Here is a 21,962-nt window from a genome sequence, read left to right as displayed (position 1 = left end):
GGAGAAGAGAGAGAGAGAGAGAGTGTGTGTGTGTGTGTGTGTGTGTGTGTGTCGCTGCCCAGGCCTAACCAGGAATGGGATTCCTATGGTTCGGAAACAAGAGTGCTGGCTAGGATATCTCTGGTTGTTGCGGGTTGCCGGGTTTCATGGCACGGATCAGATCGGCAGAGGGCGAGAGACCATTGGCGCATGCCATCTGTTTCTGGCTCCGCCTCGAGTACGGAAAGCCTGGGCCAACTGGCCCCATCATGTTCGCATCCAGGCGAATTGTAGTCGGTAAACTCCCGAGAAGAGTGGGAGACAGACGTGTGCCGTCACGGTTCGCGTGGGAGACCAGGCTCGGCCTGCGTGTCTCCGATTCGAGGCATAAGCGGGATGGATACCTTGCCCTGCGCGTTACGTTGCGTTGCGTTGCGTTGCCTTCCCTCTCGCCTTAAGGTACTTGTGCCTTGCCTCAGTCCCACCCGCGGGAACGGCGCCGCAGTTTCCCAAAACGGATATTTGACAGCACTATCCGTACTGCGTAAAAAGAAGTGCGTTTTGTCAACCCTTGGCCGTCCGTCGAAGCCGGTCTGCGCTGAGCTTCCCAGCACCTTGCACACGCTCTGCTCTGGTTGTCGAGGATGCGCAGAAACGAAATCAGACGCAGATGCAGATAAGCCAGCACTGGCGCTGGCGCGGGCGCGGGCAAGGACGAGGATGAGGACGAGGGCGAGGGCGCAGGCGCAGGCGCCTCTGCTCCAGAAAGCATCAAACTCTGGCCTCGGCTCGAGCAATGCAGCGGGAAACCTGCGTGCAAGAATGCAATTACGCAGTAGCCGGATGTCGGTCTTGAGGCGAAAAGCCAGGGCTGCGGAGCTCTTAGACCCGACTGGATGTACGTAAGCGACGAGAGGCACCTAGACAGACCGGCACAGTATCGCTGGCGAGCAGCCACGAATCAATGGTCTAGGATGCTTATTGGAAGTTTGTCGCCATGGCTGCACACGCACACACACAGAGAAGAGAGTACTCTTACGCATCGAGAGGTCGGCAAGCGAAAGTCAGGCAGGCGACAGACAGTATGTGCCAGGGGGGGCTGGGAACTTGTCACTGTCATTCGTGACAGGCGTTCTGCGCGTAATGGAAGACGCAATTCGGTAGGAACAAAGCTTTGTGAGTGGTTCAGCAAAGGGGGCCGAAGGCGTATTAGCGCCAAGGAATGGACTCGATTCCGTGGCGACGGTGGCTGCGCTAAGGCTGCAAGGTTCGGTGATGGTGTAAACGGTGAACGATCAACCTGCGGATTGACGACGATCCTTCATTTGTGGTGCAGATAGTGTGAGAATTTGGGACAAGCCTGGAGAACGGGACCAGACGCTAAAGTGGTTAGCGCCTACATCAGGAGGGAAAGGAAGGGGAGGGGAGAGACGTACCTGTGTCTTTGGTGGGTTTGGTGGGTTATCGTCACCGTCGTGCCGAAGGGTGAAAGATGAGATGAGGTCGATATAGATTGGGCTGGGAGATGCGGGAGTGCGGGAGTGTGGGAGGTTGCCGATGGAACCTACGGATACAGTATTCGTATCCACCTACCTAGGTACACTCCAGATTGGAAGGGGAAAGAGGGCAGGGGGGAGGGAAAGGAAGGGAAGGGAAACGACCGCCTTGGATACGTACCTAACCTACTACCGGTACCTACATATTAGTAGTAGGAAGGTACCGAAACTGACTGCGGTTGCCTTCCTGCGACTTACTCAGCCTCGAGCTGACATACTGTATTAAATAAACATGGGCCGAGAGTGGGTCCAACAGAGAGAGATCCGTGCACCTCTCACCCTTCACCCCTTCACCTATCCAAGGTAGGTACCCACCTAGGTAACCTCCTTCCGTCAATTCGTATCGTAATCCTCATATCTACTTGATGATCTACGAGTATGAGCAGAGGACGGGAAAGAACAACTCGCCCGTCTCTTGCTAGGACTTTGCCGGCAAGTCTTTGACATATGTCTGGGTTCATGCTTTTCCCCAACATTGAATCCTCCTCGTTTCCTTCCCCCATGCTTCGTCTAGCTCCGATTCGGATGTTGGCTCACTTGCCCCCAAAGGCCAAACAAGACACAAACACGCACCCATACCAAAGAAGGAAGGGGTGGGGGGGAAAAGAAAAGAAGAAAAACAAAAATAGAGAGTGAGAAAGACCTCTGTGTTGCCAACTGGCACAGTCATGCAAGCATAAGGAAGCGCTGCACCAGACGGATACCAACAAAGCAGTACACTTGGGGTTAAAGCACATTTCGACGGGCCGTGTACGCTTACATGTCCTTGGGCCGAGCAACCTGCTGCCTTACTCGGCTTGTTTCTATTCTGTCCCACTGATAATCTGCTTTTCTGCGGCCGGATCCATCCCAGGCAGCCAAAGCTTCCGTCATTTGTCATGGGGCCTGGCTTCCTAACTCTTGCTAACTCCCCGATTTAGAATGCCGCCTCAACGACCACGTCTTCGAGAATCATCTCCACAATTCCCACAGACCGGCCCTAGCTGTTCTTCTCACTTGATCAACAAGAGTCATGTCTTGCACTCCAAGCTAGATTGGATGTGTATCGACGACGGCGACGACGACGACGACGACGACGGACAAATGGCTGGTCTAGCAAGACTCACACATTCAAGAACTCGATCCGCCGAAGGGGGGCTTCAAAACGGGGGCATGACAACGGAGGCATAAAAAGCAATATGCATATTGTTTCTTCACAACAAGGGACCCTGTCATTGGTCGGTCAACACTCACTCTCGGGTCATTGACGATTAGACTAAAAGTCGGCATGCCAGCACCGCAACGCAGAAGAAACGACCTGGGTACAAAACAACCAAAGGGATTTGAGATGGAGAGAAAGAAAGCGGCATTGCTTATCCGCAGCCACTGACCACTGAAATAAGCTCCTTGCCATAGGGTTCGCTATATCCGGCCCTTGCTGGTGCGCCCCTAATCATCTCTCTCTCCCGACTGCCATGCGGCTAAGACGTACATGGCGTACGTGCATGCATACCAACCGCGCGCCATGTTGATCAGGATTCTTGTGGTGGGTAAATCAACCGGCTGGTCTTGGGCTGCAACTAGATTGGGCCAGAGATACACAAATCTGGTTTACTTTTTCCTGATGGAGAGATTGGCGAGACTTAATCAATCTTCCAAAGCTGGGGCCCCCTACTAGGTACGGCATCAACTCGAGGTCGCCATCACAACCACCATGTCTGTCATGCACCCATCCATCCTGACGCCCGAGTGTACCAAGACGCAGTATCCACTGATCCGCTCAAGGGTGACGGGGTCGGCGGGGCCTGTTGGGTTTCCATGCCTGTGCAGTACAACCTGTACGGAATACTGCACAGGGATCTTCATGTCAGTCTCGGCACCTCGCAACGAGATACGTGTCTCCCACCTGGTACAGCATATCAATCGGAACCGCAAACGGGAGGACAAGGTACTCATAGTTTGTAGGTATCGTATATTCTCCGACCGTCTTGTCCCACCAGGGCCGTTCAACTCATGGATGGACACACTCGTCGTGCCAACGTACAGCAAAAAACAGCCGCCTCACCACCCTCCTCATCATGCTCGCCGACCGTCGCGCTTGTGCCAAGTTGCGAGAGCATGCCGTCGCTCAGACAGCGGTCTGATAGGATGAAAGGGCCGAAAAAAACACTCGAGATTGGCGGTTGAAACGGTGCCTCGGCACGTTGCTCATTCGCCAACATGTTCCCCGGCAACAGGCTTCTCGTTTAAACACATCCTTGGCTCGCTTGACATGAACACAAGGAGCCAGCCAACCGAGCGGCTCACCGGCAGGCAGACAGGCCTCTCCTTGCCGGAGTGCTCTCCGCTGCAGACATGTACCTACATACACACCGTCAACTCTCGTCTCTTAGCGGCCTTCCTTAAAACACACTAGGTAGGCGACCCGATTAGGTAGAGAGCCGCTAACAGCTACTCAAGCGTTGTCTCCTATTTTCGGCTCCGTGCCTTGTGCGATGCGTGTTACACGCTGCAGTTCAATGATGATGCCGTCCCCCGATACCACACGAGAAGACACGAGAAAAGAAAAGGTTGTCGGTTTCAGCGTTGCCTAGGAATTACTGCAGGATGCGCAGGATGCACTCCCCAAACGCAAGCACGCTCGGAAAACATGTCGCATCTCGCATCTCGCAACTCCCGATAGCCCTCCACGTGCAATCGTCATTTCATCTCAATCGCAACCCCGAAACGAAGAATCGAGAGCCTTGAAGGGGGGGGGGGGGTTTCATTGACTGTGAAGATCCAATGATAGCCTCGCCCGTACTCCCCTAATATTATGTGCCGTAAAACTTATTATGCGTATCTTCTTCTTTTTATGGCTGCAGCTAAACCTCGCCTTGGCGCCGAATCAAAAGCCGGCGGTGAAATGGGATGCACCCCCCCCCCCCCCCCCCCTACCAACGATACCAGCTTACCCATCCGCTATAGAACAATTGTATGTCGTTGCTTTCTTCCCTATTCCACCTTTGATGATTGAACTTTTTTGGTTGTTTTTCCTTCTTCTCAATTTAAGGAAGTTTTCGAGACTATCGTTTACAAGAAGCAGTTGTCACGGTCAGGTTGCCTCGCAAACTGGGCTGGCTGGCTTATCCGTGTTGTTGACCATCAGCTCAAGTGCCGTGTCCATTCACCGCCACAACGAGCTGAGGTTGAGATGATCCATGCAGCCGGTTGACACGGCGTCACTTCATGACTTAATTCTCCGACCGTCGGCTAGAACCTTTGCGCCACTCCAATATGCCGAGTGCTTGATGACTGCCGATTCTGATTCCCACCGCCGTGAACGGCTCTTCGGTAACTATTGCAGGACGCTCGCAACCAAACAAATGAGATGAAACCAGAAGAAAGAAAGAGAAAAAAACCGTTGAGGCTGCCTCATCCTCCTCGGGCGCAGAGCCTCAGCATTGAGTTTTGTGCAGCCATATGCACCACAGCTAGGCACCCTCGCCGTCGTATCAGATTGCGATCGACCCGAACTAACAAGACGGCGTGTTCGAGCTTTTACTCCTACTAACCGCATACCCAATGGCGGTAGTGCATCATTACCCGCTCGGCAACCTTCCCCGATTTATGTTCCTTGACTCTCTGGCTAGCTGGGTGAATCCCGCAGTCTCAGGCCATTTCTGACTTGAGTCTCGCGCTCGGACGTTGGCATTTTTCCCCTTTCCAGTTGAACGGCTTTTCTTTCTTGGGCAGACAAAAAAAAAAAAGATGGTTCGACACCAGCACCAATTCTGGCAGGAGGAAGACAGCTTTGACAGACGCCATCGCCGTCTTGATTTCGAGGTTACGAGTCAGTTACAGATCGCACTGGGAAATTCGAAGAGACGTCGCAAAACTTTGGACACCGTTCCACGCAATGCCCCCCTCCCTCCTGCTCTAACTTCCAAGCTAAGAAAATACATAGGCAGCACTACGGGGGAGGGGGGGCGGCATTGATCGGATGCAAAGACTTAAGTCGAAACGAAACAATATACATGTCTATCCCAACCTCAGGGATGATTCCAGGCATGCATCACACGTCTGCGTATCGAAAAGGTACGCTGCAACAGTCATCCGGTGATGCTTCACAGGACTTTCCCGTTCGAGTGCCCGTGTGTTCCATAGTTCGGCAAGGTCTCGCTCCCATCATCGTCTCGTCGCTGGTAGCGAGTCCAATAGTCTACTACCTACTAGTTGCCGTCCGTCCAAGCAAAAAGCGGCAGAACAGGTCCAGACCGCGAAGGGGACCCTGAGAAAGGAGGGGGGGGGGGGGGGGGGTTGCATCAGCTTCCGGCCCACGTAGATCACCGGGAACGTGCCGAGAGTGCCGGTCCACACAGTATTATCTAGCATGGGCGACGTCGATCTCTTGAGAGAAGACTTCCCCGTCACGTCACCCATCAGCGTCAGCCGCCCAGGGTTGGACCCTTGCAAGCGACTTGACAAACGCGAGAGGGGGGGGGGACCGTTTCCCGCTTTTGACTTTACCATGCGAGCGGCATGACTGGATCCCGCAAGACGGGTACGGTTTTGGGTTGCCTAGAATGGTACGGGTCTACGAGAATCCTGACGCCACAACTGTGTAGAAACAACTGTATAGGTTCTTGACTTTCCGTCAACGTTTCCACCGGGTCAGCGATAAGTCATCCTTCTGTCATAATAACTGTTACTCCTATGACACAACACCCTAAAATCCTGCCCTGCGCTCAGGCCGACTTGAGGTCCTACACTTCTGCCGCAGTCAGAAGAGGTGTGGTGGGGGGAGAGATCTAAGATGCTTAAACAATCGATAAACAAGAGTCAATCTTGGCATATAGTAATTACTCGAGAGACAAAACAAACTGGGGAGGGGGGGGTGAAAGGCGCAGGACGGTCCGGTCAAACAGACCCTCGCAATCCCACGTCCTACAGGGGGCACTAATACCGAAAGCTGCATGACTGGGGTAAGGGGGTATGGTTCCTGCCAGGATCACCCGTTCTCGCATTCCCGAGACATGCGTGCTTAAGGCGCGGTAGACAATCCTACTCGTTCACTCGACCGGGGGGGGGGGGGACCGCCCCGGCTGAGTTACCTAGATTTGAGATGCTCGCCACCCTCGGCTTACGGCCCGCAGCTAAGAAAGTGACACCGGCGTCTCCAAAGCCGACCGCCGGGCGGGCGCGGGCATGCAGGAATAAGCAATGACGATGGAGACGTGGCTTCGCAGGGCTGTGGAGGGTGGCAGAGACGAAGAGCGTCAGCGGGAAATTAGCAAGGAGGTGGGATATTGGTCATTGTTTTCCTAATCAGGGGAACTTCACCTGGGTCACACCAATGAACTTGGCGATGCCCAATGCTCCCCCATCCCCCGGGTGTACTCGGTGAACACGCATCCTCTGCTTCGTCGCCATCTGCTTTCTCGACGACGTATGCGATAGGAATTTGTGTCTTTTTGTGCCTTCTTCGGAGACCAACAAACCCTATGTGTACTGGGCCATGGAAAGCGCAGCGATGCCTCGTATCTGGCCTTCGCTTGTCACAAAACATGGAGAGAAAAAAATAAAAAATAAAAACGACGAGCCCTATGGGCCCTTGATAGCCCTGTTTCTCGTATCAAGCTGAATGCTGCATGATGCAGGTAGAGTCAAGCCGTCAGCCCACCAAGGGTATCGAGATAGCCCCTCCCTCTCCCTGCCGTCTGACACCGTGGAACGACAGCAGCGATTGTATGGATGTCAATCCCATCGCGTCGCTTACCTCTACCCCAGAAGGGGCAGGGGCCTTCCGCCTCCTTGAGCCAATGTATTGACGATGGAGTCGACTCGTCTTGTCTTGGGTGCCTTTCGTGCTCTGCCTGCTGCAGGGCCCTTGCTTCCCGCTTCCGTTCGCGTCGCGAGGATTAGACATGTCGACTCGTCATCTTACGTACGTAGATAGGTATGAGAAAGGCCTTTTTTTTCAAGGGGGGAGGACCGGAGGGGACTGCGCCGTGCCGCTCGGGTGCATAGAAGAGGCACGGCAGCCATGCAATACGCCTCTGCAAAGGCACTCTTCGACCGAGGCCGGCATCGTGGTGTGACAGAGCGCCACGAAAGTCGGCCGACCTCCCCAGCCTTGTTTTGTCAACTCGTACAAGGGTTTGTCGAGCGTTGCCCGCAGTCTCCATCCGTCATTGGGTCGAACCCGACTCTTCTCGTCAGCCTCCCACTTGGCCCTGCGAAGACGGGCATGATGGGAGTCGTTATCGACGTCAGCATCGGGGGCTTTAGGATCCTGGGATTGGGGGGGGGGGGGGGGGGGGTCATCGCCGTGCAGAATGCCACAGACGTGGCGACGTTGTCGTGGCGGGCGTCCAAAGTCTGTTTCCCAACGCCCCTCGCCTCCCCCGCGCTGTCAGCTGTTGTCCGTCTCCTGTCAGAGCCCATCGAGTTGGGAGACGATCTGGGGCGAGTGTATTGGTTCAAGACCGAAGGGGTTGTGTCCGAGCAAGTCGACACATCTTCGTTCCGCAGGGCTGGGTTGCTCCCTTTCGTGTGCGTGCGAGTGTGCGCGCGTGTGTGTGTGCGTTTGTGTGTGTGTGTGTGTGTTTGTGCGCGCCGTCTGCCTTTTTGTTTCTCCTTCGAATGATATCGCCCAGGGCGGACGAGCCAGGGTCACCGAAGAGCCGACCGAAACAACCGATCGACACGGATTTCTGCTCGGCAGACCTGCGTCTCCCTGCCGGAGCGCCGGGTGCGAAGGGCTCTTCCTGGAGTTGCCCGAGAAGCCCGAAGGCAGGGGGGGGGGGGGGCAGGACTTCTCTGGCTGGGGACAATGTATTGACTTATCGGGTTATATTTTCCTTGCTTCCCAACCCTGGCTCTCGCAAACGAAGGAGTCCCAATGATTTTCACCCGTACTTCGCAAGCGTTGTAGAGCAAGGGATGGATAGGGTTTCTGTTGCTTGTCAAACTAGACGTCTCTCTATGTCTTGCGGTGTTGCCCACGGACAATCACGGAGTTGGCAACATCGGATCCCCAACTTGGGGCCGTCGCGCTTGCGGCCACGCCCCCCCCCGCGGGGAGGGGGAATGGGTTAGAGGAATCCTGCGGCGCCACAATGAAGGACGGCAAGAGTTTCGATTCCCTGTCGTTCGAGGCCAGGAACATCCGAATTTGCTGACGGCCGGACGCAGTGGCTGCGGGATCTCGAGAGATTGGATCCTGCGCTCGTATCGGTCGGATGGACGTAGGCCACTCCCCTCGATGATTCTGCCGACGTCGTCGTCCATGCAGCGAGGGAAGGTTGTTCGTTTCTCCCGGCACTCCCACACTCGCGCCCGCCTCCCTTGCTTCAACTACCACAGCATTATGTCTCGCGACGGGACTGAAGCAAAGTGGTCTTCAGACAGGAAGGTAACTCGAGAGATCACATCTCCCCCCCCCATGAACGGACGGGGGGTCCTTGACGGGCGCTACCGTCTTTGATGTCCGGCGGCAAGTGTCCGTGTAAAAAAGGAAAGAAAACCATAGCAAGCTTGCTTGATAGTTGCAAAGAGACGGCCCGCGGTCGTCAAGCTAATCCAATGGCGGTTCGGCCGAGTGCAGATCGCCAGGGCTGGAAGCGCGGGCCAATGAGCCGCAATATCGACGACAGGTCGTTCATGGGTTGGCGTAGCATCGTTCCCCGGACGGGCGTATGCGCCGGACATCTTTTGTCCTCCTTGCCACGCAGAATTAAGACGACGGCGCCGGTCTTATTGGGATGCGACGAATGGAATCGGCCTCCGGATTGCTATAGGTGCAGGATACCGAGCAGGTTAGTCAGTCTAATTTGATGTCGACAGAGCGGTGCCTCGCGGGATACCGCAGTCGGGAGGGTCCGGCGAAATGTCCGGCGTTCGGCTCTTGTTGCCATATAGACCTGCAGGCAGCGTGTCTTCTTCGAACTTGACTCAAATTGCGAATCACATTGCATTGCGTAGGGCAAACGTTCGGTCGTTGCTGTCGTTCAATGTCAACCTGGAGCGCAGGGGTCACTTTCTCGTCCGGACATTGCAACATCAACTAGCCGTCAACCTGGCCAGGTCTGGGGTTTGTCCAAGTCTGCAGAGCGGACTTGTGTCGAGTTTTCGTGCCCGAGTTGACCGAGTCTCGCAACGCTAGTAAGCAAATTGCTGTTGCATTCTTGCCGTTTTGAGCGCCATGTCTGCCATATGCGTCACACTCTTTCCGGGATCGCAATCCGTTGAGTCTTGTCGTTACGAATCGCGAGGCGCCCTCGTCTGCTTCAACCTCAACCCCTCCCCGGTCACGGAGTTGAATGCGTCAACCTCGTTCTTACCCTTGAATTCCTGGTGGGTCAATGAGAACGCCATCGCGGGGACGCCCGGCGGGGACAACACAGCCAATATGGGAAATATATTGGCACGTCCAGCTTGAGAGAAGCAAGTACTGGGCGCGGCGCTCCGGAGTTGCGCGTGTCGTGCCACGCGCCTGCAGTTGACGACGGTCGTTAGCCGCAGCCCTTGTCTCTTTCTCACACAATCTGTCTCTCTCTTGACTTCAGTCGATCTGCAAGTCCATGCAACTAGGCACAGCCCTCTGATGGTCGACAGCCGGGTTCATATTGTGATGATCCTGGCAACGTAACCGGGTCGGCTCGTCGTATATCGTATGAGTTTGGTATTAGTCCTCCCCTCATCCGGTCCGGTAGCTGTGTGCTTGGCGCGGACGGGTTGCCTCGTCAACTCGGTGATATCAGGAGAAGTCCGTACCCGAGACTCTCCTTCCCAACCTATCGTGTATGTGATCGCGCGTTAATGTCTACGCACGGGCGGCACGTCAACAGTCAAGCGTCGATCACTGTCCTACGGATCGCCGACAACAGGACGGTGTTGGGATGGCAGCGCTAGGTTTGGCCCGTTCCCTCTCCCTCATTCTGTTTCTCCGCCTACCCCCATGGTTCATGATGTTGTCCATCTCTTTGTTTTCGAACTCCATCTCCTCTGATTCTCAGTCCATTCATCCCTACCTAACCCAGTTTCAACTATGCTCTATCAAACTTGCAAACGCCTTACGGAGACTCAATGTCAACCGGAGACTTCCTACTGAATACAACTCCAGTCCGGCCAGAAACAAGGACGAATCAGTGAGGAGCTAGCCGCCGTCATATGGGGCCATGACGGAGGGTGCGTCGAATATCGACGACAGCCAGTCGACGTGAGCTACACTTGCAGATCTGAAACGCAGACATGAACGCCTCGGGAGACGTTCTCCCACACCCTCTTCAACGCCAGTGGACTAGGCGGAAATCCCCGTATTCATCCAGCCATACAGAACCAGGCTTCAGAGTTCCGTGACCCAGGATGCCGCGCGGAGCAGAAGCCAACGACGAGCAAAATAAGAGAAAATCAAGAACGATATTGACTCGCGCCCGTACAAGTGAATAGGGAAGCAGAAATGAGAGGCGGGGTAAGGACAGGCGGGGCTAGAGCCGAAGCAAGCTCGGAACCAATGCTCAGTCACTAGCAACTCCGGCAGATGAGGATTTCTGGGGTGCAACGAAAGTGTGCTGGACTATATTGCGGTGAGTCGGTGATTTCTTCGTCTCTTCCTGGCATTCCCTCTCTGCAGTTTCCCATAACATCATTCCTTCTTCCCGTTTTGTCCCGGCCTCCTCGGTTATCTGCCGAAGTCCTGTTGACCGAGGGTGAGGGATATACAACACTAGTTGGGGCCGTTGTCACATCGGACGGCGGCAGCGGGTTAAGCGATGATGGGACAAGATCGTCCGGAGGGGATGGATCTTGTACTACACCCCCCAGCATCCTAGCTCCTCGTCCCTCTCGCTGCGTGCCCCGGTTCGTTTGCTTTCCCTACCCTTCCACTCTCGTCTATATAGCTCTCAGTCCTCCCCCCTCATCGTCACCTCCTCAACACCGACAACACACCACAGCACAATAGCCCGTCCGATATCAACATATGTGCCGTTGATGAGCTATACATCGATCGACATGACTCCATGCAAGCATCAACCAGGTCGCCGGTCGAGAGCCTTTTGAGACAACAACATTCAACAAGTGGAGAGTGCCTTGGAGGAATAGGCTTCGAATCATGGACTTTGTGTAGGGCACTGGCCATTGGAACAATACCACCGCTAGCGACCGACGATTCCACGATGACGGTTCAACGACTACTTGGAAAGGGGTGACTTTAGAACGAGATTGTTGGAGTAGGTCTACGGGAAACATACGCCTCAGCAACGCTTGATGAGAGGGACACAGAAGCACCGGACATCGGGGGACTGGAAAGAGAACGACCAATCCACAACGTTACTTGCGCGGAAGGATTGGGCTGAAGAAAGTAAGGGTCAACAACGGAAAAGAGAGTGAGGCAACCGCGCGAAGGACGACTATAGCGGAGCTCCGTATGTCCCCATTTTCGAGCTTGGGACGAGAAGATCAAGGCCAAACAATTAGAAGGAAGAAAGAGCCTCAGTGAATGGACGCGCCACCCACATCGTGCCTGGACGACATATAAGCCCCCCGGAACTGGAGTATGGATTTTGAGGTTTGGTGGAAGGTTCCCTTGAAAGAGGACTATGGTCCCAGTGGATATCGAAAGAACCGAACCTAGACCGATATATTATGGGCCTTTCGACATCTGTGTGCCGACGAGAGCCGTTTCCGCGTTCAGCGATGGACGAACGACACGTCAAAGTAGGCGTAGAGGTTGAACGATTGGGCGACGAAAGGAAGAGGTCTTAACGCTGGCCACGGGCCGGAGCGCTGTTCGAACCGAAACCGGATGTAATCCGACTTCCTACTCGAAATGGTTACTTGTGGCGATGGAAGACCGAAGATAAGAATTGGGTAGGCAGGTGTGCATGGATGGATGAGCTGCTCGACTTGGACTTAACAGAACAACACCTCGTGTCCACTTGGATGTTCCTGTTGCTGATATACCGTCGCAGGCTGAATGCCTTGGACAAGCCGATGCCAATGTCCTATGAGCCACAGAGTAAAAATGACGATGCGAAGTCGAAAGGTAGACCACGAGCTGAAGCAGGCTTGGCCCCATGAATGGTCCATATGCTTGATCTTACAGGATCATGTAAGGGAAGAGAAGTGGACAACAGGGAAACAAAACCGCATGTCAGCACTACCATGCTGATTAATGACTGGCCCACAGCACCCGAAGCATCGTCGAGCTGATTCTTCTCAGGTGTTCGCTTTGGTTTTCGTTGTGTCTTTGGCTGTGGCTTCATAGCGCTGCCATCATTTGATAAGGGTTGAGGCATGCGGCTAGGGAAACCCCTTTATGGCTGGGTGCCTGACTACGAGATCGCCAGGTAAAAGCAACGTCGTGACGATGTGTCAGTGCCAGCAGCTTTTCGGTATCTGTCGCAGGCTGTGGGGTTTTGTGCCTTTGAATAATCTCATAGCGGCTGGTTGTATGTTGGATGTTTGACTCTCAAGGAAACTACTTCAGGTAAGTAACGATGATCATGACTAAGTTCCTCTTAAAGGGTACTCACCTAACGACAAGGCCTCCGAAAATTGCTCTCGCACTTGATGAACCGACATCTGTGATGCCATTGCACAATGACCGAGATAAAGTGCAGTTACCTTTCATAAGAAGCTGAAAAGGGGTCCTCGAATCATTCCTGCCTCTCGCCTCTTGCCTTTCACAGTTCGCTTCTGTCATCTGAGCAATTGCTTAGCTTCTTAGTGACTTCGTCTTTGGTCTGAGCGGCGATTTTCATTCATGCATGCCACCCAGGCTGAGGCTGCGAGTACCCCTTAACAACGAGCCGCCGATTACGACCCAACACCGGCTTCAAGTGGGACTTCAGTCATGCCTGAAAGGTCCTGGGTCTGGCCCTCAGGACGTAATACTCCAGCTCGTCTGGAATATTCTAAATCCAGAACCGAGATCCCATCTGGCATTGCTTGGTATTCTGAGGGTCGTGCTGCTGCATAGTGTCATCCCAGCCTTAAAGCAATGCGAAGATATTGTGGGTCAATCAAGACGTATACGTTACGAGGATGCCACTTACATCTAAGCTGCGAGGGTTGAAATTCAACATCTTCATGGTCTTGGGTCAACCTACTAAATTCTTGTTGAAATCAGTTGCTCGGTTTTCTCATGAACAATCCATCCTTTGATTCTTCATTGTGTTACGGGCTACGAGGGAACAATGTTTGTGTTGTAAATCAGTGTAGATAGTTGTACTGGGTCTTATGATGAGTATGGCGAGCGGCACCACTCCGAAAATCTCAACAATGCAAAAGTCAAGTTCAACCACGGGCGAAATTTCAAGAGAACAATGCCGTCTCAATAAATATACAGTTCATGTCTTGAGGATGGATGTCATGCCGGCTGACGCCGAAGGTGCCGGGCAAATCGAGTGTATGACTAATCTCGGTTAAACTACGGCGACTCTTTTCAAGCGCGGGTCGCATTCTGGTGGCAGCTACCACGCTTTCCAAGTCTCGAAGCTCCAGTATCTCCAAATTCGAATCGCAAATCTTTGAGAGCTTTGGTAGCCGGCATTGAGCTTCACCACATGCCGCGCATACTGTAAGTAGGTCTGGAGATGCCTAGGTACGTCGTCTGGAAGCTTTATTACTGCGATTGACGCAGCTGATCCGTCCTCCAGAACGCTTTAATCGAAGCACTGATCCCACACCATGAGGGCGCAAATAGCCCGCCATGTCTGCCGACGTGTCCTCGTTCCAAAGGGATGCGTCCCCGCTTGCTCGATACTCTCCCGACCAGCATGTCGCCATACGCAGCTCCCGGTAGCATCGATGGTATTCTTATCCCGACAAGCCCCGCGACGGACCTTCTTTGGCATCCTGCAGAAGCCCCCGAGACAGGTCAAGAATCCAGAGTATGAGCCTGGGTGGCCGACGGTCCTGATATGGAGGAATAACCTCTTGGAGAGTGTACGGCCGCCTTCAAGGACGGAACTGGTTGAAGCGTTTCGGGAAATGTTCACGTACAAGCTGCGCTGCAATGTTGTTGTCAACAGCACACAAGCGATGCACTGCCGGAACCTACTGAGATACCTGGTCGAAAATAAGGACGACGAGCCGGGACCAGGGTTAACATTGGCGGACCTGACAGCTACCCGTGATGCCTTGTTGAAATTGCCAAAGGAAGATACAGCAGATCACCTGGAGTTCTCCAGGCTCTTATACGATGTGATCAAGGAGGAAAGGGCATTGGACCCAACAGATCCTGGTGCCGCGGATGACTTCGAGGCTTATCTCATTGCTCTGACGCTCTTTGGCGCCTCTACTGAAGCCTTCTCTACTTTGCAGCAACACTGGACTCAGCTGCCGGAGGCGGAGCGACCGAACGCCCAGAACCTTTGGATCAACGTCCTGCAAGGCCTGGCGGAAGAAGGACGTGAGGCAGAGCTACTTGCCGCTGCCACAAAGGCTGAAGAGCTTGGGGTGCCTTTTACATCAAGCTTTCACGAGGTCATGACAACCTTCTATGCCAAGAAGAATAACGTTTTGGAAACAAAAAAGTGGTTTTTGAGACCGGCTGTGGACGACAAACTGCAGAGCCCTAGGACTTTCAAAGAGATTCTGCACTTCTCAGTCAGAAATAACCAAGGTGGCTGGTCTGCGCCGATCTTCAAGAAGCTTATCGACGAGAACCCGAGCAAAGAGCATTGGGACGTCATCTATCAGTGGGCCGTACTATCGATGGGGAAAGGTCTTGATGATATCAAGGGCATGTTCGAAGTCGTTGCTCGCCACAACCCCAATGACAGCTCTCACCTGCCAGACATACAAACCATCAATGGTCTCCTGGAGGTTGCAATCGAGAAGAATGACCCGTACCTGGCGGAAAGACTCATCTCATTCTCCAGCGAGCTCGGCATTCGGCCTGATGCGAAGACGTATCTTCTCCAGATGGACTTCAAGATCCGGGCAAAAGACCTGACCGGGGCAAAGACGGCATACATGCAGCTCCCAAAGGCAGAGCTCAACGGAGAGGAGGACCTGCCTCTAGTCAACAAATACCTACAGGCGTTATGTTACCAGACCAAACTGGATTTCAAGGCGATACGCGAGATGTTGGATATTCTAGAGGAGCGCATCGTAACACTGGATCCAGAGACAGTGGTTGCATTGTGCACTGTCTTCCTGAAAAACGACCAACAGTTTGAGATCATCGACACCCTCTCGCTCAACGTATTTCAGCACAGCAACGAACAACGGCGATCTGTCAGAGACGCCTTTGTGACGTTCTGTTTAGACAAGAAGAACAGCACCGCAAGGGTCTGGGACGCCTATGCTATCTTGCGTCAGTTCTTCCAGGAAACCAGCGTCGAGAGCCGTATGAGGCTTATGGATGGGTTTTTCGACCGCAACCGAGCTGACATGGCAGTTCACGTCTTTGGCCACATGCGTCAGCATGTCAGCCCGGCATTCCACCCCACCAGCGACAACTACGTGCAATGCCTCGAAGGCATGGGCCGGTGTCCCGACCTGGATAGCCTCAGGTTGGTCCATAACATGCTGAAGATGGACACCAAGATTCAAACAAGCACCAAGATGTTTAACGCCTTGATGATTGCATACGGGGCATGCCGAAAGCCAAGCATTGGACTTGAGTTCTGGCAGGAAATTGTTCGTTCAGCTGAAGGCCCATCATACAACAGTCTCGAGATTGTGTTTTATCTCTGTGAAATCAAAGCCTTTGGTGACCAGATTGCGCGAGACATCTGGAAGAAGATGGAAAAGATGGAGATCGACGTCCCTCCAGCGGTGTTTGCCGCCTACTGCGGAGGCCTTGCAGGCAATGGTAACCTGCAGGAGGTGCAGAGCACAATCAGGACCATGAAGCGAGCTGTAGGGTATGGGCCCGATGCGATGACGTGAGTAGGGCCTTTTCGGATCCCCTTTTTGACTTGAGAGCTAACTTTCAACAGACTGGGCATCCCTTTCAACGCATTACCTGGCCAAAGGCTGCAGCGTGACTTCGAGGCATGGGCAAAGAAGCAGTTCCCGGAAGAATGGGCCGAGGTCGAAAAGTTCCGCTACTATCACACGGCGGAGAAGTTGAAGAAGTTCAAGCTGCAGCGGGTACTAAAGGCATGATATGTACAAAAGAAAAGTGCGAGAGAAGCTTCTTGTATCTGTACATTTATAATAGACGCCAAAATGTTGTACAATTCATACACGAGAGACTCCCCATGTTCAGTTACAATGCTACATGTACCATGCAAGCCGCATCCTTATCCAAATCTATTTCCATGATGCATTGAGGCGGAATTTCCTCTTCAACAGCTCGGGGTGATGGTGCACACTGGGGTGGATACCCATGCCAATCGCTCTCCTGATGGCCTTCGCCATCTTTCTCTGGTTCACTGGCCGCAGACCCGTGTTCTTCGAGTGCTCAATCTGTCCAAACGAAGTCATATACTCGGAAACCATGGAGAAATTCTGCGAAGCATTGTCAGCATTGTGAGGCCCTGCAGTTGGCAAGTAATACCTACTCTGTAATGGTCCAGGGGGTTGATGCCCAGGAGGTCGATGACATCGACATTGGGCCGCTTCGACTTGCGCCACTTTTCCACCTCAACGGAACTCAGGTCGTGAGGCGCGTAGACTTCACCAGCGCGCCAGCGACGCGGCATCTGCTTGATGTAGTCGTCGCTGATCTTCCTCTCGCGGAGAGATTCGACCATGGTGCGCTTGCGGGCGGCAACTCCCTCGATGCGCGCCTTGCCGCCCTGGTTGATGATGCCACGGATACGTTCGGTCGAGTGCACCTGGGGCTTTTCGTCAAGATCCAGGAGATTCGAGATCGGGTCAGCGGACTCTGCAGCGAGAGGCGTTAGCTATGGCGCGCCAGGACTAGGGAGGTTGACAAGGTAGGCATTGACGTACGGGTGTTGGCAGAAGTGGATGAAAAGGGTCGCGCAATCCGGGACATGAAGACACCCGGGGCCTTGACGGCCGAAAGAAACGGTAATCTGGGGGGCATGGCCGGTTTTGTGAGGTTGTTGGTCGAGGCGTGGTCTGTTGCTAAGGTTGAAGCTGTCACGGAAATTCTTTGGTAGGCTGACGGAACCTTCCGCTCCACTTTTCTACGATAAGGCCGATAAGGATTTTGTCCCGCCTCGGCTCCAGAACTTTTTCTTTGCCAGACGACCGGTCACCGTCGACATCCGCCATACCAAGTTGGAAACTCGAGACGCCGAAAGCCCGACATGGTCCGCAAACTCAAGTATCACGAGCAGAAGCTTCTTCGGAAGCATGACTTCATTACGTACAAGCAGGTACGGAGATCACCGCCGCTTGCGCATTTCACCAGGATGAGGCGCATGTGCTAACGACGATTGTGATAGGATGGAGATCACCGCGATGCCTCAGTGGTACGACAAATTCCAGAAGTAACTGTTGCCGCCATGTATTCTGACATGCAAACAGGTGCGCAGATATATGATCCAGAAGCCTGAAGATTATGTGAGTACTGTTCCGGACCCTCTGCATAGCCAAGAGGTACTGACAAACGTGGACAGCATAAATACAACAGACTATGCGGCGTAAGTTGGACAGCCAATGATCCGCGCTGAGCACACCCCACGGTCGAGTATACACTCCTGCAGTAACTGACGCTGGCTTCCAGTCCATCCGTCAGCTCGCACACAGAATCAGTCTCATGCCCCCGGAAAACGCGGCCCGCCGAAAGCACGAGAAGCTTCTCCTCGACAAGCTGTACGACATGGGCATTCTGTCCACGGCCTCGAAGCTGTCAGCTGTCGAGCACAATGTCACGGTCAGCGCGTTTGCAAGACGGCGTCTCCCCGTTGTCATGACTCGCCTCCGGTATGGATTCACAACACGCTTCTCTAGGCGAGCGTGATGCTGACTGGGATCACAGTATGGCCGAGACCGTACAGGCAGCGACGAAACTCATCGAGCAAGGACACGTCCGTGTTGGTACAGAAACCTGCGTCGATCCAGCCTTCTTGGTAACCCGCAGTATGGAAGACTTTGTCACATGGACCGTGGGTAGCAAGGTGAAGCGGAACATCATGAAGTACCGGGACAAGCTGGACGATTTTGAGTTGTTGTAACGTGCCGAATTGACTTTCGGATGGTTGGCTTGCCGCCATGGCCTAGAGCTTGGTTTTCGTCATTTTTCGGCGGCGTTATGGAGTTATGAGGATGGGCCTTCGAAATGCATTCGCCTACTGCCAAGTTCTACACATCGGCCCCTGAGTCAGCGCCAAGGGAATGGTATAATCAGCGAGCCTTTGGCAAAGTCTAGAGGTGGACACAGCTTCCAGATGTGAGAACGACAGAACGCCGTATCGAACTGCACTCGGCGGTGTACGTCATCAAAGCAGTTCGCCTGATGCACATGTACGGATGAGGGGCAGCAGGCTTGGCTCCTGTAGGAGTCATCTCGGCGATTACAACTCTCAAGCGACGCAATCGGCGCCTACTTTCGCCTGTCAACTCATTACACGCGAAGTATACTGAGCGTTGAGATCGAATCATCGAGGGACGGAAGGCAAACCAAAGTTTTGTTGCAGAAGCTTCATGCTGGCTGATGCAACTCTCGGCGAGGAGATGAACGCCCCTTGGGGAGATGAAACGGTCATAAGGTTTTGCCATATAGCAGACAGATGAGCGAATACAATATTGCCGCACGGAGATTGTCGCTGAAGGCCCCGATGCGGGAGGCGAGGCCAATGCCGAATTGGGAAGTGGATGAGAAGAAGTCAGTGACAGTGAGGAGTCGGCTCGCAATGTGGAGATATTCGACCTGGCCAGGATAGGCATGCCGTCCGGGGTCGGAACAAAGTTTTGCAAGCTACAACAAGAAGAACGTAAAAAGCCGTCAGAAGATGACTATATGAGGTGGAGAAGGATGCTCGCATGGACACCCTGCGAGAAGCCGCTGATTTGGACAATCGTTTACTCAAGTCTTGAAACAGAGTACATGACCAATTGATGCCTAAGGGCCAGCATTCTGGATGGCGCAGATGTGGTTCTTGGTAATCATACTTCTCGAGATCCTGGCCAAGCATTTGAGGTTATCGTTCCCCTCAGTGTCTGATATTTTACACCTACGGTACTGCGAACTATGGTGGTCCGAAACATCAGCTCAGGGGGTTGGCGCGATGGCTTTGTTTGGATGGCCGAAGCATGTCTGGGGAAGTTTGCAGCTGCGACTCCGGCTGGTGGCCCGGCATGCTTTATAATACATGGTCGTCCTAGGGACTTTTTTCTCATATCGGCACCTCGTCCCGGAATTACATTCTTTGGTGATACTGTAGCGCGCTGGCCGACTCTTACACTCCTTTGTAGCTCATAATGCTCGAGGTTCACTTCGAAAACATATATAACCGCTGGCAGCTCTACAATGTCAGCTCATCTTCTTTTTTTTTCATCCTTTCTTTTTAAAATTATACAAGCCGCCAATTGGCCATAGTGCTCACTGGCGTCGTCTTCACGTAGTCTATATGAAGGTTCTCACAATGTCTGCCTTTAAGTGCGCCTTGTTAGTCTCGGCTGTGCTTCAGGCCGCCAATGCCCACGGCACGGTAACAGGTATCATGGCAGACGGAGTCTTGTAAGCCTGGAACCAGCATCCCACTCACTCTGACAATTCGTGTTCACTAACCTAATCACTCTCCAGCTATGAGGGCTACAATCCCTCGATGCAGTTCCAGAACCCCCCACCAAAGGTTGTGGGCTGGTCCACCCCCAAGGACCTGGATAACGGCTTCGTCTCCTCCAACAAGTACTCGGACCCGGACATCATCTGCCATGTCGGCGCGACGCCGGCGCCCATCGCCGCCAAGGTGACGGCGGGCTCGAGCCTGACCGTCTTCTGGACCCAGTGGCCCGATTCGCACCGCGGGCCCATGATGGACTACCTCGCCCCTTGCAACGGCGACTGCGCCAACGTCGACAAGTCGAACCTGCAGTTCTTCAAGGTCGACGCCGTCGGGCTCTTGGACGGCTCCAAGGCGCCGGGAAAGTGGGCCTCGGACGAGATGATTGCCAAGAACAACTCCTGGACTCTGACGATCCCGTCCGACATCGCCGAGGGCCATTACGTCCTCCGCCACGAGACCATCGCGCTCCACGACGCGGGCCACGAGGGCGGCGCGCAGAACTACCCGCAGTGCATCAACATCGACGTCCAGGGAGGCGGGTCCGAGAAGCCCTCCGGCGTCAAGGGCACGGAGCTGTACAAGGCCAGCGACGCGGGCATCAAGATAAGCATCTACCAGGACAACATCAAGTACTCCATCCCCGGGCCACCGGTAATCGGCAAGCAGCAGAAGCGGAGTCCTGAGCGTCAGCGGAAGCGGGTGGCTGTCGTTTACTGAGCGAAGGCTTCATGCCATATGTACAAAACATTTCGTTTCTTTATGTATTTCTACCGATGCTTACATACAATAACGCATAATAATGGTGTGGCCTACTCGACTTTGTTATGCTCGACATGCAAGACGTGTTATCAAGATGTATCCAATTGTTATAGACAGCGGTCGTGTATGATATAAAAGCCCTACATTGTGTTACTATCGCGAATAATGTGATATCCGGTAGTTCCCGGTCCGAATTAAAACCATGGAGGAACCTTTCCTCATATCAGTTTCCTTGGCCATCCCTCACCGACGGTAAACAGCGCAAGTATCGCCCCCTCCACCCCTTCCCCTCCATCTAAAGAAACAGGAAACCGGTCTTCTGCCTGGTTTGGTGGCACAACGACGTACATCCTGGTTTGCCCCTGGTGTCGGTTTCACCATCGTATCTCGCACCTCCCTCCCTGCATTGCCGATAACCGAATCTCGCCATGAATCTTTGTCTCCCCTCTCTTGGGCCAACGCTCTCGGACGGGATCTTGGTCGACACGGAGCACATGGGCGTCCGAGTGCCCCGGACGCCGCAGGGTCCTTTCCATAACACTTTCTTCGTTATGTTTTTGTTTCGACGAGACACTATTACAGACCTGGCCCATGGTTGGATGGTGTTATTGAATGCTCTGCTGGAGTATCAGAATACGAGTTGAATGGCGCCATGCCGAGGGATATATCGCATGCCTCCGTACCACGGCTCACGGGCAAGATGCACAAGCTGGGTATAGCGAGTATAACATAAGAACCGACATGCATTTTATTGAAATGTAAGTTCAACTGAGAGCAGCATAGTACGGCTATCCAGTAGGAGGGGGGGGGGGTTCCAGGCGCGGCGGTGCATGGCTTAGAGGTTGAATGCGAGTCTGCAGTGAAGCTTTGGCTGTACGAGGAGAACCCCTCGCATTTGACACTCATTCTCCGCAGTATTGCTCCTCAGCATGTAGCCGTCTTGGGGTGAGCGTGCTCAGGTCGGTGCCTACGTCTCATGGTGTTTGGTTCAGCAGAACGAAGCCATCCCTTCCTAATCATTTGTAAGTCTGAATCCTGAAGCATT

At 53.7% G+C, this 21,962-nt stretch overlaps 5 protein-coding genes across 5 annotated transcripts; 3 read left to right on the top strand and 2 right to left on the bottom strand.

The window, feature by feature from the left end:
* Positions 1 to 396: 396 nt before the first annotated feature.
* Positions 397 to 1,022, bottom strand: GLRG_04199 (uncharacterized protein; the record flags this gene model as incomplete). Its single annotated transcript, XM_008094884.1, has 3 exons — positions 397 to 510; positions 603 to 871; positions 1,019 to 1,022. The coding sequence occupies 3 exons, from the start codon at positions 1,020 to 1,022 to the stop codon at positions 397 to 399; spliced, it is 387 nt and encodes a 128-aa protein (XP_008093075.1).
* Positions 1,023 to 14,309: 13,287 nt separating this feature from the next.
* Positions 14,310 to 16,619, top strand: GLRG_04198 (pentatricopeptide repeat domain-containing protein; the record flags this gene model as incomplete). The annotated part of the gene is made up of 2 exons (XM_008094883.1): positions 14,310 to 16,396; positions 16,451 to 16,619. 2 exons carry the CDS (start codon positions 14,310 to 14,312, stop codon positions 16,617 to 16,619), a joined length of 2,256 nt encoding a protein of 751 aa, XP_008093074.1.
* Positions 16,620 to 16,766: 147 nt separating this feature from the next.
* GLRG_04197 (ribosomal protein S18) lies at positions 16,767 to 17,508 on the bottom strand (the record flags this gene model as incomplete). Its single annotated transcript, XM_008094882.1, has 3 exons — positions 16,767 to 16,964; positions 17,018 to 17,343; positions 17,412 to 17,508. 3 exons carry the CDS (start codon positions 17,506 to 17,508, stop codon positions 16,767 to 16,769), a joined length of 621 nt encoding a protein of 206 aa, XP_008093073.1.
* Positions 17,509 to 17,734: 226 nt separating this feature from the next.
* On the top strand, positions 17,735 to 18,604 carry GLRG_04196 (uncharacterized protein; the record flags this gene model as incomplete). Its single annotated transcript, XM_008094881.1, has 6 exons — positions 17,735 to 17,803; positions 17,873 to 17,899; positions 17,955 to 17,990; positions 18,047 to 18,070; positions 18,154 to 18,353; positions 18,409 to 18,604. 6 exons carry the CDS (start codon positions 17,735 to 17,737, stop codon positions 18,602 to 18,604), a joined length of 552 nt encoding a protein of 183 aa, XP_008093072.1.
* Positions 18,605 to 20,014: 1,410 nt separating this feature from the next.
* On the top strand, positions 20,015 to 20,875 carry GLRG_04195 (glycosyl hydrolase family 61; the record flags this gene model as incomplete). The annotated part of the gene is made up of 2 exons (XM_008094880.1): positions 20,015 to 20,109; positions 20,176 to 20,875. The coding sequence occupies 2 exons, from the start codon at positions 20,015 to 20,017 to the stop codon at positions 20,873 to 20,875; spliced, it is 795 nt and encodes a 264-aa protein (XP_008093071.1).
* Between the last annotated feature and the right edge of the window lie 1,087 nt (positions 20,876 to 21,962).

The sequence above is a fragment of the Colletotrichum graminicola genome, assembly GCF_000149035.1.
Source record: "Colletotrichum graminicola M1.001 genomic scaffold supercont1.13, whole genome shotgun sequence".
Classification (NCBI taxonomy): Eukaryota; Fungi; Ascomycota; class Sordariomycetes; order Glomerellales; family Glomerellaceae; genus Colletotrichum; species Colletotrichum graminicola.
This window is presented reverse-complemented; position numbering and strand designations above follow the sequence as displayed.